The following is a 14740-nucleotide window of genomic DNA, read 5'->3' as shown; positions in this document are numbered from 1 at the left end:
TTGGCTGCCACATTTCCGTCCCTGGCACTTTGAAAGTGCTGCATTGATGTGAAGCCTTTTGGATGTTTGGGGGTTATGAAAGGTGCTAAGGTTATACAAAGTCTCTCTTCCTACAGATTCTCTCTCAAATGCAGCATAGTCTGTAGGCGCAGACCAACATGTCCACTTGGGTTCTACCTCTTACAATTGAGTTAGATACCCTGCACCCATCTCGCCCAGACAGTTCAACAAAATGAACCAGGTGGGCAATCCTTAGGACAGTTGATTGTCCAAGTGGCCTGCTCTTTGACAATGAAAGCCTGCTATTCCACCACCAAGTGTGTCACAGCCATGCCCTACCTGGTCTCCATTCAACATGCACACACACATCCAGACCAGGCTGAGAGACAGCTACAATGATTTGTGGCCTTGGTTAACTTGTCATCCCCTCTACAGCAGGGCTGATGAAGAGGGAATGTAGGAACGCCAACACTCCCATTCAGATCAACTGATTCATTACAGACTGGAATCAAACTTTGGGCATTCCTAACATGTGGCTCACACACTGGAACATTACACTGCAGTAAAAGGGAAAGGAGAATTAGCTGCTGCTTCTGATTGTTTTTATAATGGAATAAAAACAAAGTAAATATAGTTTTAAAAGGCTGTTCATTTTAGTTTATGCATTACTCCCTAGTGTCGAGTTCCAATGGAGAAGATTCAGAGACGTTCAATACCTGCTTCTATAACAAAAGGTAAAGGGAAATAGGAAATGGGTGCTTTACCACCAGCTGATGCTATATGGATACCTTACACTACGGTAATGTTTACTTACAGTACTGTGTGATATTGTGAGGTAGCCATATTTAACCCCACACTTCCTCTTCTGCCACACTCTTCGGATCCTGGAAGTGGAGACAGACAGAGCAGAATTTGCACCAGATACACTTCATTTATAATTAACCTCCTGTATGGCCCATCAATTAAGTTATCATTTTCACTGCCTTTCTCAGATAATGTATTCTAGATTATCATAACTTATTATAGTAAAACAAAACTCATTTCATCCCTGACTCTTTTTCCAAAGATTCTTCAATCAAAATCCTTGATTACAGCCCTCCAGTGAATTGAATTATGGCAAATAAGGAGAAACTATCAAAACATAACACAATATGGAGGATCTCTACCAAATCTCCCATTAATGTTTTCTTTGGAGCAGAAATAGAGGGAGGTAGTGACAACATAGTGAGCCGAGTAGCAATCCAGGACCCTGAACCAAGGAGATGGGGGTATGGGTTCAAATCCCAGCTCTCAAGGTAAATAAATCAGAATTCAATGCAAAAATTTGGAATTATAAAGATAAATTAAAACCCTCGACAGCTGTAGCAAAAATCCATCTGGTTGACGAACTTTCTTTAGAAAGGAAGTCTGCCATCCTTACCTGATCTGATCTACATGTGACCCCAATCCTACAGCGATGTGGTAGACTGTTAACTGCCCTCGCAATCAGCCTGGACATACAATCAATTCAAAAGCAACTAGTGATGGACAGAAAATATTGGCTTTGCCACCAACGCCCACCCCTCGTGCAAGGAGAGAGAAATCATTGCAGCTCCACAAGTACATTGTGATTTGAAAAGTGAAGGGTTTTCAGACTCAGGACTGACACTGTTAAATCTTTCCCATTTCTTACCCATCGCTCTTTTTGTTTAGAAAACCAGATTTTTCTGTACCATACAGACGGTTCCCTGGAAGTGGATGGATGCTGTAGCCTGAATTCTTCCTGTTCAAACCATCCTGAGAGAAAAAAAAAAGAGAAACAAAGAGTTTGGTACAGGAAACGGCAATGGGTAACTAGCCCAGCCCACCAGCCTGAGAACTTTCTCAATGTGCCACAATCCTTTGTGTGTTGAATCGAAAGATAAACATGAATGTTACAGACCATTCAGACCAATTTATTTCTTCTTGCCAGAAAGAATTAGGAGTCACCATTCATCCACCCACACTGCAATCACCCTCAAGTCTATGTCTGCTACCAAAGACAAGTGTTCCCAAAGCAGTAGAATCCACTTATATAGGTTTAGGCTTCCATGTGTATATGGAGGGCACCAGCTCTCCATCTCCACCATCTTACTGAACCCTTTCTCTATTTTGATGTTCAAATCCTGTTTGAGCTGTAACCTCCCTCCCTCCCACCCTGTGCTCACTGTACATAATCCCCAGGTAGCTTGACACCCATTATTTTATGCACATTTAGATTTTTCATAGCCTCACCCTCTCTAGTGCCATCTTATCATCCAGCTTAGCAAACGCCATACGCTGTTACTGCTGTGGCTTTGTCAATGGTCCACCTACCTTCTGCTGTTAAACATTTCTTACTCGAGAATCCCCTCCTGCCTTATGAGGAAACTCAAAATACTGCTGTTGCTGGAAATTCAATAGAATCCAGATAATTCTGGAAAGACTCAGCAAGTCTGGTAACACCAGTAGAATGAGAACAGAATTAAATGCTTAGGGTCAAGCCCTCCCTTCATAAATCTGATTGACCCCAAAAGTAAATGTTGTTTCTCTACAGATGCTGCCAGATCTGCTGAGCACCTCCTTTACCGACCTTCTTAAAATTCATGTTTTTGACCAAGCAATCGGTTTTTAATATCCCCTCCTGTAGCTCACCACCATCGGGAGGACCATGGAGGTGAGCCTATTGGACAGGAGTATTGAATACAATGACATCTCGAGTAATACAATGGCAACCAAAACCAAACAACCCAGGAAAGGTGAGTGTCCCTGGGCTTTAGAAAGTATCAAAACAGCTACACCAACAAAAGTTGATCAAAAACGTCAAAACTCAGCATTTGGAATACTGTTCTCTCCCAGCTAATGGTAATTTTCATTTGCTCAAGAATCTTTACAGTTATATCTTTCCATGTAACCACTGCTGTTCTTTGAGAAGAACTCAATCTGAAAGCTACGGATTGGTCATTGGTGACCCATGACTGTAGTCCTACTCTCACACTCCTGTCTAATTGCAACTCTCTGATCCTCTTCCAATCCTCTGCGGAATTCCCTTTCTCTTCCCATTTTAAAGGAACTTCCTGCTTGCAGGGAGCACACTTGGTGCTGTTGTTACCTACCTCCTTGTGATCCACTTGGAGTACGGATCTCAGGGAGTCTCTGATCTGGGTCAGCTGTTTCATCTCCTCATCTTGTGCTTGTTTCAGCTTCAAACCAAAAGATAAAAGAAGTCTCAAGTTACAGCAAGAAGAGATCTGCCCAGAGGTTTCAGCCAATGCACAACAGGTCAACACAGGCAGGGCAGAATGCCCGGCTAAAACAAAAAGTTCCGCTTTCTGCATCCTTTTCCTCAAGGGTCTCTGATATCAAAACTCCCATGGATCACAAAAATGGTAACATCAATAATTGGCCATCAGAAAGAAGCCCAACTTGATACAGAACCATAGAAAATAGGTGCAGGAGTAGGCCATTCAGCCCTTTGAGCCTGCACCACCATTCAATATGATCATGACTGATCATGCAATCTCAGTATCCCATTCCAACCCTCTTCCCCATACCCTTTAGCTGCAAGCGCCATATCCAGCTCCCTCTTGAATATATCTGACAAACAGGCTCCAAAAGTTTCTTTGGGAGAGAATTCCACAGGTTCACAACTCTGAGTGAAGAAGTCCTTCCTCAGCTCAATCCTGAATGGCTTCCCGATTATTATAACACTGTGCCCCCCCGCCCCAATAGTTCCGGGCTTCTCAAACATCAGAAACATTCTTCCCATATCTAGCCAGTCCATCTATCCTTGAAGCTTCATGATGGGCTATTACACGGTGGTGCAGTGGTTAGTACTGCTGCCTCACAGCACCAGAGACCCAGGTTCAATTCCCGCCTTGGGCTACTGTCAGTGTGGAGTTTGTACATTCTCCCAGTGTCTGCGTGGGTTTCCTCCGGGTGCTCCGGTTTCCTCCCACAATCCAAAGATGTGCAGGTCAGGTGAATTGGCCATGCTAAATTGCCCATAGTGTTAGGTGATGGGGTAAATGTAGGAGAATGGGTCTGGGTGGGTTGCTCTTCGGAGGGTCAGTGTGGACTTGATAGGCCACTGTAAGTAATCTAATTTAATCTAATATAATACAACGGAATGAATTGCAATTAAATAGCACCTTTGATGTAGCAGAATCAGCACTTTAGAAAAGCATAAATTAGACAAGATAACTAACAAACCACAGAGAAGCGAGAGAGACAGAGACAAGGTGGGAAGAGAGTTCCTGGTCAGTTTACCTCAAAGCTGGAGAGAGAAATTTGTACAGGGTATTTTTCTGACTGTCCAATAGGATATTAAATCAGGACCCTGCCTACTCTTTTTAGAGAATATAAGAGACCCAATAGCAATATTGAAATAAGGAAAGCGGTGATCATCTGGAATCCTTAGTCAGCATTTCTCATTGCAATCAACACCAAAACAAAGATGATATAATTGTTTGTTGAATATGTTTGTGGTACCTTGCTGTGCACAAATTTACTGCCATGCTTCCTACATTAAAAAAGTGGCTGCACTTCAAGAGGACTTTGAAAGCATTGAAGCTGTTAAAGGCACTACGTAAATGCAAGTTTCTTCTTTAGGTCCATCTGAAAAGCAAACAAGGCTTCAGTTTAGGACATCACATGGAAAACAGCGTCTCTTGGTGTTACACTGACTGGCCAGCCCAAAAGACACTTTTCATTTTCCATTATTATCCAATCGATGCTGAACAGAGTAATCTCACATCTTCTTGCTCCTGGTGCACTCTCGAAACACATTGCAGGATGACTGCCGATCAAATCGCAGTTTCCATGATTCCACAAGGAATGCTACCTTAAAAGTCAGAGCCAGGCCATTCACAAGGAAATGTCAGGAATATCTTCTCTTCATAAAGGGCAATAGGATAGACACAGGATTCTGGCTGCACTCAGCAGAGTAGTTATAAGCTCAATAATTTTACATGGGAGATCGGTACTTTGTTGCTGCCCAGGGCTATTAAGGGGACAAGAAGAATGTCAGAAAGGGTTAAGTAGCCAGTTCCTGTTCCTAAATTCAATCCAGGAATGAATCATAATGTAAGAAAATGTTCTGCACTTAGAATCATAGCTATAGAGATGTACAGCATGGAAACAGACCCTTTGGTCCAACCCGTCCATGCCGCCCAGATATCTCAACCCAATCTAGTCCCACCTGCCAGCGCCCAGCCCATATCCCTCTAATCCTTGCCTATTCATATACCCATCCAGATGCCTTTTAAACACTGTAATTGTCTCAGTCTCCACCACTTCCTCTGGCAGCCCATTCCACATACGCACCAACCTCTGCATAAAAAAGTTGCCCCTTAGATCCCTTTTAAATTTTTCGTCCCTCACCCTAAACCTGTGCCCTCTAGTTCTGGACTCCTCCACCCCAGGGAAAGAACCATGTATATTTACCATATCCATGCCCTTCATGATTTTCTAAACCTCTATTAAGATCATCCTTCAGCCTTCGACACTCCAGCCTATTCAACCTCTCCCTATTTGGCAGGAAGAATAGAGGATATGAATATGAAGAAAGACTGCAGAAAACAGCAGTAGAGAGGATCATCTTGTATTATTCATAAAAATGCAAGCAAACAAGCTCAGCAGGTAATAGGGAAGATAATGTTGGTCTTTTCTGCAAATTGAATGGACCAAAAAGTACAGAGAGTTTTGTTACACCTATGTACTGCAAACAGTTTTGGCTCCTTTATCTAAGGAGAGACATACTGGCATTGGAGACAGTGTAGGGAAGGTTCATGTTCATGTTAATTCCAGGTATGGTGTGATTTTCTAATGAGGAGAGGTTGAGTATGTTGGGCGTGTACTCATTGGAGTTTAGAGGAATAAGAAGCGAGTTTATGAAACATAGAAGATTCTCAGTGGATGCTGAGAAGTTGGTTTCCCTTTTGGGAATGTCTAGGCCGAGAGGGCATAATCTCAAAGATAACGGTCATCTGTTTAAGACAGAGATGAGAAGTCATTTCTTTTATCTGGAATTCTTTACTGCAGGCAGATATGGTTAAATATATTCAAGACTGAGGTTTTTTTTTTAAGTCAGTAAGGGAATCAAGGATGATGAGGAAAAGGCCAGAAAGCAGAGTTGAGGATTATCAAAATCAGCCATGATCTCATTGCATGGTGAGGCAGACCCGATGGGCCGAATGGCCTAATTCTACACCTACATCTAAAGTCAACCTCTGAAAGATCCCATCATGCCAGAAAAAGAAGGAAATGGCTGGAAAGGTGACCATTATAGAGACCGAACAGTGATAATTTGCCACACCCGGAACAGAGGCAGCAATTCTTATAGGGCATGATCCATAGTTTCACGCCTCAATTGGTCTATTTTCACCTAGCAAGGAGGTTGGTTAGTTAAATTCATGGATTCAGTTCTCTCCATTACTTGGTTATGCAAATGCAGCATCTACTTCATGCCAGGGTTGTCAACTCCCCAGGAGCGCCCTGGAATCATGGAGATTAGAGCTGAAAATATGTTGCTGGAACAGCGCAGCAGGTCAGGCAGCATCCAGGGATCAGGAGAATCGACGTTTCGGGCATAAGCCCTTCTTCAGGGAGATTAACCTTGACATTGCGAAGACCAACTCAGTTTCTCTCCATTTCCTTTGAATAAGATTTCCTTTTTTCAAAAAAAGATCAAACAGACTTATATACTGTTCTTCATGACCACTGAGCATCTAAAAGAACCTTAAAGCTAAGGAAGTACTTTCTGAATTGTCAGTGTTACAATGTAGGAAAAGCAGCAGCCAATTTGTGTGCAGCAAACATTCACAAACAATCTGATAATGAGCAAGTAATCAGGTTTGTGATGTTGATTGAAGAATAACTATTGACCAAATTCCTGTATTCACTCAAACATCAAATCACAGATGCCCTACAGGGTATTCCACCCATTGAGTCTCCACCATTGCTGAAAAGAGTATCTCAACCAGAACCAGCCCCCTAATCATTCCCTGTAACCCCTCATTTCCCATGATTAATCCACCTAGCCTGCATATCCACCTGCCCTCAAAACTTCCTATAAAATGTAGGAAAACCTTGGGGGCAGAGACACCACAACTTCACAAGGGCAACTTGGAATGGCAATAAATCTCAACCTTGCACACATGAAGACAACAAAACCTAAAAGCGAGGTGTTGAGGGAAAATGATGAACTTACACAGTCATACAGGACGGAAACAGACTCTTCGGTCCAACCAGTCCATGCCAAACATAATCATAAACTAAACAAGTCCAACCTGCTTGCACCTGGCCCTCCAAACATTTCTTATTCATGTACTTATCTAAACGTCTCTTAAACATTGTAACTCTAGTTGCAACCACCACTTCCTCTGGAACTTCATTCCACACATGAACCACTCTGTGGAAAAAAAAATGCACCTCATGTCTTTTTTAAAATCTTTCTCCTCTTACCTTAAAAATATGTCCCCATCTCGAAATCCCCCATCCGAGGGAAAAGACACCTGCTATTCATCTTATCAGTACCCCTCAGAATTTTACAAACCTCTATAACCTCACTCCTCAATCTCCTATGCTCCAGTGAAAAAGTCCTCGCCTATCCAGCCTCTCCTTATAACTCAAACCCTCCATTCCCGACAACAACCTGGTAAATCTTTTCTGAACCCTCTCCAGCTTAATAATATCCTTCCTCGAACAGGGTGACTAGGACGAGACACAGTTCTACAGAGGAGGCCTCATCAATGTCTTGTACAACCTTTACAATAACAACCCAACTCCTTTCCTCAAAGGTCTGAGCCATGAAGGCAACTCTTACGATTGCAGTGACAATGTTTTATCATTCAAAAAGAAAGTACATACACTTGACTGGATAAATATTTAAAGACAGGTCAGGAATAGAGCAGCATGATAGAATTAAACATAACAGCAAACAGTTGGAGGGACATGCGCTGCTTGATGTTTTGCAGCAGCATCCCTACAATACTCACAGTGTGTACAATTGCAGCCAATTTTTCCACAAAAGGTGATAAGCTTTCAGCTGCCTTGAGACCATCCTGGAAAAAACTTTAGAAGAGAAAAACAAAGCAAAAAAAAATAAGTAAAGGTTTTGTGTTGGTCTGAATTTGATAGTAATTGTGGAGATTCAAATCTCAGTGTTGGGAACATATCCCACAATTTCAGTCCTCAAGGAATATATGTGGAAAACAGAACAACATCTCACATTTATTTCAATAAATCGTTGGAATGAAAGATAGTGGATCACTGCAAAGTTCCTCATGAGCTGACGGATGAAGTCATCAATAGGTAAGAATACCTCCATACACAAGCCCTTTACTCCACTCTAATTCAGGTCACTGGTTCAATTCCCAGTCTTTGCTCAGAGTAGGTGGTCTCAGCTGGATTAATAACACAAGTGATCTCGGTCCTCAGGGACTGGTAGGAGGTTAGAAGCCAAATCAGAGGTCACACATTTACTTAAATCACTCACCAGTCACTATGTCAGAGATGACATATACTGAGAGAGTAGGACTCTGCTACCCACTAGAGTGGAGTGGCCTGTTATATATTTTAACCCAGAGGAACAGGAACTTAAGGGTAAAAAGAAGAATCAGCCAGCAGCTTTGTCAGGGGAAGAAAAATTGAAAAATACTTTTTAAAAAAAAACTGTTGTGTAAAATATTGCAGAGATGCCAGATTATTTCTTCCCCAGCAATGATATCATAATCAGCTACACCAAACCTCCATTGACAAAATTCACTGGAGATTTCCGCATATTGTACTCATTACTGAGTGATTTCTGCATATTGTACTCATTACTGAGTGATTTGACACAAGCTGAAACAGCAAGTTTAAAATAAACAGTAAAATACTCAGTGTTGTACATGTGAAAGAGAAATATAAAATACTGCAAACACTCAGACGTTTAAGCTGCATCTGTGGGGGATAAACAGTATGATTAAACATTCCAATAAGAGAAGGGGGTCACTGGTGTAAAATATTAATGATACTGTTTAAATAATCCTCAGCTACACTGCAAACTTTGATTAAAATGTCAATTCACAGATTAAGTTCAAAAATATCTGAGAGGAAAGATCCTTTGAGGATGGAGTGTTGATGCGACCTCGTACACACACACACCCACACATCCCCACCCAGACACACACACTGACCAGCTAACAGGTGACGTACTTTTGCTGAGCATGGAAGTACTTGATTAGGCTCTGGATTAGGTCAGGGCCTTCTCGAATCTTTATTTCGTTCACCTTGAGAAGATACTGCAAAACAAACAAAGTATAATCAGTTCACCTTGAGAACATCATCCCACTCTCCCACCATCAATGTACCTACTTCACAAATTAAAATGTGAAACTAGAAATCCTGCAGAACCTGCAGATTGATAACACTGAGCCACCACTAACAGGGATGGCTGCGGGTTATTAAACAATATGTAAAACTAGAGAACACACCAGGCATGGCTTGCTCTGTGCTGTTCGTAAGGAAGGAAGAAAAGTCTAAAGCCTGATGAATATCTCAGAGATTTAAAAAGGAAGTATTTTACATACATTATTGTGCAGAACTTGGCTGTTTTGGAGACAACTATAGCAGATATTGTGGGCTTTGTGATACCATAAGAGAGAAATATTTAAATAGCACCTTTCCAAACTTATAATGTCTGAAAACATTTTACAGTCACCTTTATAGTACCATTAACTGGCAAGCCCTGTCCAAGACTGGCAGCTCATCATTGCAAGGCACAGGCTGCTTCTGGTAGGATGCCCAGCCAAAGCCCATGACTGGCAGTACATCCAAACCAAAGGTATAGGATGGCAAGAGGGACTTCAGAGCATTGGTGGTGGTGGTGGGGGGTTGGACAGTTAATCAAGATGTTGGCGGGAGTGGGTGGGAGTGGAAATCAACAGCAAGTAGGTCTCAACCCCCTCCCAACACACCAAATGCTGCTCTCAAGTGGCCAGTAATTTATCCTTCAAAAAGGTCTCAATTGTCAAAGGGAAGGAAAAGGTTTCCATGTTGCTTTGCCCCCCCTTCCCCCAAATATAATCAAAAGCAAGAAGGTGATGGGCCCCAAATGTCCCTGTCTGACCAAACCCACCACAGGGGAGAGCAATAAATGGCACTGAGCTAGACCAGAGAAAAATGGTTTTCTAACTTAAAAAGAGATTTGATGACATTTAATTGATGCTACTTGAACCACATCAGGTACAAATGCAACACAAACTTTGCAAAAGCACCATTTCCCGATGGATACATAATAATACACTGCTAATTGTGTCAGACGTTGTGAATTAGGAGAACACAATGAAGAGGAGCTGCAGGGTTACAAGGAAAAGATGGAAGGTTGGCAGTGGGGGAATTGCTCACTTGGACAGCTGGTACTGATATAATAGGCTGAATGACCTTCTTGTACGTGGTTAGCATCATCATCATAGATTAGACTGGTGTCAGCCATGGCTCAGAAGTAATGTACTCTCAAGGCAGAAGGCTAAGGGCTCATTTTCAGATACCCGAGTCCGTAATAAAGGCCAACCCCAAGGGAGTGCTGCATTGTCAGAGGTGCCAATTTTCAGCTTAAATTGAGGTTCCATCTGTCCTCATAGATGGATGTAAAATGAGTACAATTTAAAATTATTTCTGGTATATTTTGGGATACCCAGGCGCCACAATACCAATTGGAGGATTTCCATTCTAATATCACAGATAGAAATTAATCTCTTAAAAACAAAACATGTCAACTCACTTCGCACATTTGGAGTTGGAACATCTTTCGTTCTTTGTCCAGATCATCTGCGAGCTCAGCAGCACTGATTTCTGAACGACTCAATCCAAATTGCTTGGCACGGTCTTTCTTTTCCTTTTCAATTTTATTGCTGAAAAGTAAATGTAGATTCAAAACAATGTGTACATGTGAAAGAGAAATATAAAATACTGCAAACAACCCAGCTAAATGCAGTCAAAATTAGTCAGACACACATTGTCTTGTATTGCCTGTTCAAAGTGGCTCCAAACATTGTGACACAAGTAGGGTTTTCCCCACTGATTTCAAGGTACTTTTCCTTTGTGTGATAACCCTCAACATCTGATACAAATTGTAATGTGGCAATAGATAGGGATTTCTGGATTTCTGTGGATACAACCACAGCAAACAATACAATTCATGATTTGAGAGGTTCTAATTATCAGGAAGGCTGAACAGATTTCGGCTCTTTTTTCCAGGGAAGAAATACGATTGAAGGATGACCTGATAAAGGTTTGAAAGAGTGACACAAGGAAAATGTTCTACCTTGCAAGGGGATCCAAAACAAGTAGAGGTGAAGGTAGGTAGCTACTAATAAATCAAACAAAAACTTCAGGAGAAGCTTCTTTACTGACAGCAGTTGGAATGTGAAACTTGCCATCACAAAGAGCGATCTTCAGCACATTTATACTATTGTTTGCCACAGATAGTCTGAGTCAAGAGTGAGGTGCTGGGAAAGCACAGCAGGTCAGGCAGCATCCGAGGAGCAGGAGAATTGACGTTTCGGGCATAAGCTCTTCATCAGGGAGGGCTGATGAAGAGCTTATGCCCAAAATGTCGCTTCTCCTGCTCCTTGGATGCTGCCTGACCTGCTGTGCTTCCCCAGCAACACACTCCTGACTCTGATCTCGAGCATCTGCAGTCCTCACTTTCTCCTAAACAATAGAATGAACAAAACTGGCACTAAAAACAGGTCTGACGTTAAGCTCTCATAACCTGGCTTAAAATACCTTTACCAGTTTCAGAATGAAAAGATGATTGCTTTCTTTGAACTTAAACTGCAATCAATACTCACTTCTCCCTTTGGTTTATGAAGTCCTCCTATTTGGAAATGGGAAGTAGAAACTTGGCTGCCAGTGCTTCACCCACTTCCCCTTCACCTGTAGGCAGCTCACCTTCCCATTCACCAGTTTTAAACAGGTTTACATAAATAGTTCTCTAATGGACCAGGTACAAAGATTTTTTACAGTACCATTCAACATAGTAAAAAATTGTAAGCAACTTCAGAAGACATCATTTTACGTATGTCCATACAAGGATATGATATATTTAAAATGATGGTTAAATCGACCAGAGTGTTAAAAGGAGTGTCTTGAAATGGGAGAAGGGAGAGGTTTGAGAAGGGAATTGCAAAGCCTAAGGCCTAAGTGAATGAAGGCATAGCTACTAACGGTGTGGCAAAGGACGGACTGAATGCAGGAGAGACCGAAGTTAGAGCAAAGTACTGCAGATAATTTGGAATAAAAGTGATGGAGAAACTCAATGAGTTCTGACAATACTTTGTAGAGAGAGAAACAGGGCATTGTTTCTATTCCAATATGATTTTTCTTCGAAACTGTATTTGGAAGGTTGAGAAGCTGAGGGGCCAAATGGCTTCCTTCTGTATTGCAACAACTCTGTGAATTCTGTAAGAAGGTTACAGAGATAGGTAATGACAAGGCAATGGTGGAATTTGAACAGAATAAAATAAAATAAATAAAATTAAAAGGCATTGTTAGACTGGGAGCTAATGTAGGTCAGTGAGCACATAGATGGGTGAATGGCAGCAGAGATTTGAACATGATCATTGGAACAAAAGGAGCTTTTCAACTTGCCTCTCCTTTAAACTGATTGAGATGCAGTGCCAGGACAAGTTTGTTAAAAAAAAAGATAGGGCATGGGAGGGTGAACTAACTGGATCATACTGGTGAGAACACATGTTCTGACATGAGTGAGGATCCCAAACATATTCAAAGAGATCTTCCCAGTGTGGTGTAATGTGCAGCTCAAAAGACAAGACAGGATTACCTGAAGATGGAAGGAGTGTGAAAAGTCAGCATTACAAATACAGAAGTAGCATGGAATTTAGACATTGATAAACTCTTGATGTCACAAGGAATTAAGGGCTACGGGGAGAATGCGGGTAAGTGGAGTTGAAATGCCCATCAGCCATGATTGAATGGTGGAGTGGACTCGATGGGCCAAATGGCCTTACTTCCACTCCTATGGTACAAGGTGCAAGAATACAGTTAGCATTAATGTAACTGCACCTCAGAAAAGAGAAGTGAAAACAAAAAAAACGTATTTTTTAAAACTACACATTCTATCACCCTGGACTTGAACACATGACCCAAGCTCACATGCCATGTGCAGTACCAGGGAGCACTGCATCATTGGGGAGGTAGTCATTTCGACGAGACATTAAACTGAGACCCTGCCTGATCTCTCAAGGGAGCATGAAATATTCCACAGTGTAATTCAAAAGAGCAGGAGTTTATGCAACTGTGTTCTGGCTAATCTCAACCAAGGGCACAAAAATAAAACAGATTATCTGGTCCTTATCACATTGTTGCCTGTGGGATCCTGCTGTGCACAAATTGTCAGCTCTGTTCTTATATTTCAGAAATGTTTATAACTTTTAAAAAAAACTGTAAAATGCTTGTGGCATCCAGAGATGGTGAATGATGCTAAATAAATCCAAGTCGATTGCCTTTTTGCCCTACTTGCTCTCTCTGTCATTTATTCTAAACATTATCATCGCACTTCATATTCTGTACAAATCAGTAACTTTGTCGTACTGCATAATGTAACATCACACAAACACAAACCATAAGACACTATCAGTGACTGAAAAGAAATAACAAAATATCAAGAACTCGATTTTGTTTTGTGTTCCCTAAAGCTTTTTCAAGACTCAGTTCTAGGTTTATGGCTATATTTCACAACTGCTTCCCTTTTCTCGGTTCTTAAGCAGTAGGTGAGACAGGAAGTTAAAAAGGAAAAAAGCAAATCACTTTAACCATTTTAAACCTTTCACCTCCTCCATCAAAACAAAAGTACACTTCATCTAACAACTTATCATTAATAAAATTTAACATGGGAAAGACACAGAAATCTGTAACCCTCTCAACAGAAACTTGGATCAGAAGCAAATTAACAACAGAAAGGAACAGTCAATGTTAGGACCAATAATGCAACAATTATTTCCAATGAAAAACCCCTAGATGATGAGGGAAAGTTTCATACCAGAGCAAATGGAAGATAGGCTTCATCGACAGGAAGAAAAGTCATTATAATTCAAACTTGACATCAAAGGGCACAATGGAGTTCTACCCAAGTTCCAGGGACTTGGTGATTGGGTTGCTGGTTGTCTGATTTCGAATCCAAGCTTTCATAAAGTGTTTTGCAAGGTTTGTGAAGGTTTATAGCTCAGTTTGAGATTTAGCGTGTAGGTTTGCTATCCAGACGTTTCATTACATGGCTAGGTAACATCATCAGTGATGACCTCCAAGTGAAGCGAAGCTGTTGTCTCCTGCTTTCTATTTATATGTTTGTCCTGGATGGGGTTCCTGGGGTTTGTGGTGATGTCATTTCCTGTTCGTTTTCTGGGGGGTTCATAGATGGTATCTAGATCTATGTATTTGTTTAAGGCGTTGGGGTTGGAGTGCCAGGCCTCTAGGAATTCTCTGGCATGTCTTTGCTTAGACTGTCCCAGAATAGATGTGTTGTCCCAGTCGAAATGGTGTTTTTTTGCCTCCGTGTGTAGGGCTACGAGGGAGAGAGGGTCGTGTCTTTTTGAGGCTAGCTGATGTTCGTGTATCCTGGTGGCTAACGTTCCTCCTGTTTATCCTATGTAGTGCTTGTGGCAGTCCTTGCATGGAATTTTATAGATGACGTTGGTTTTGTCCATGGGTTGTACTGGGTCTTTTAAGTTTGTTAGTT

The 14740-nt window shown here is 41.5% G+C and overlaps 1 protein-coding gene across 1 annotated transcript in view; it reads right to left on the bottom strand.

Annotated features, from left to right (window-relative positions):
* LOC122563615 (arf-GAP with SH3 domain, ANK repeat and PH domain-containing protein 2-like) overlaps window positions 1-14740 on the bottom strand; it is a 78106-nt gene that overhangs the window by 29694 nt on the left and 33672 nt on the right. The window contains exons 6-11 of the mRNA XM_043717576.1: window positions 10763-10892; window positions 9196-9281; window positions 7995-8070; window positions 3114-3200; window positions 1673-1776; window positions 815-884 (exon numbers count right to left, since the gene is read on the bottom strand). Coding sequence (XP_043573511.1) covers window positions 815-884; window positions 1673-1776; window positions 3114-3200; window positions 7995-8070; window positions 9196-9281; window positions 10763-10892 — 553 coding nt within the window. The remainder of the gene's footprint in view (window positions 1-814; window positions 885-1672; window positions 1777-3113; window positions 3201-7994; window positions 8071-9195; window positions 9282-10762; window positions 10893-14740) is intronic.

Source organism: Chiloscyllium plagiosum, chromosome 27, assembly GCF_004010195.1.
Source record: "Chiloscyllium plagiosum isolate BGI_BamShark_2017 chromosome 27, ASM401019v2, whole genome shotgun sequence".
NCBI classification, from domain to species: Eukaryota; Metazoa; Chordata; class Chondrichthyes; order Orectolobiformes; family Hemiscylliidae; genus Chiloscyllium; species Chiloscyllium plagiosum.
Note: the sequence above shows the minus strand (reverse complement) of the source record. Positions and strands in the feature narration are given on the sequence as shown.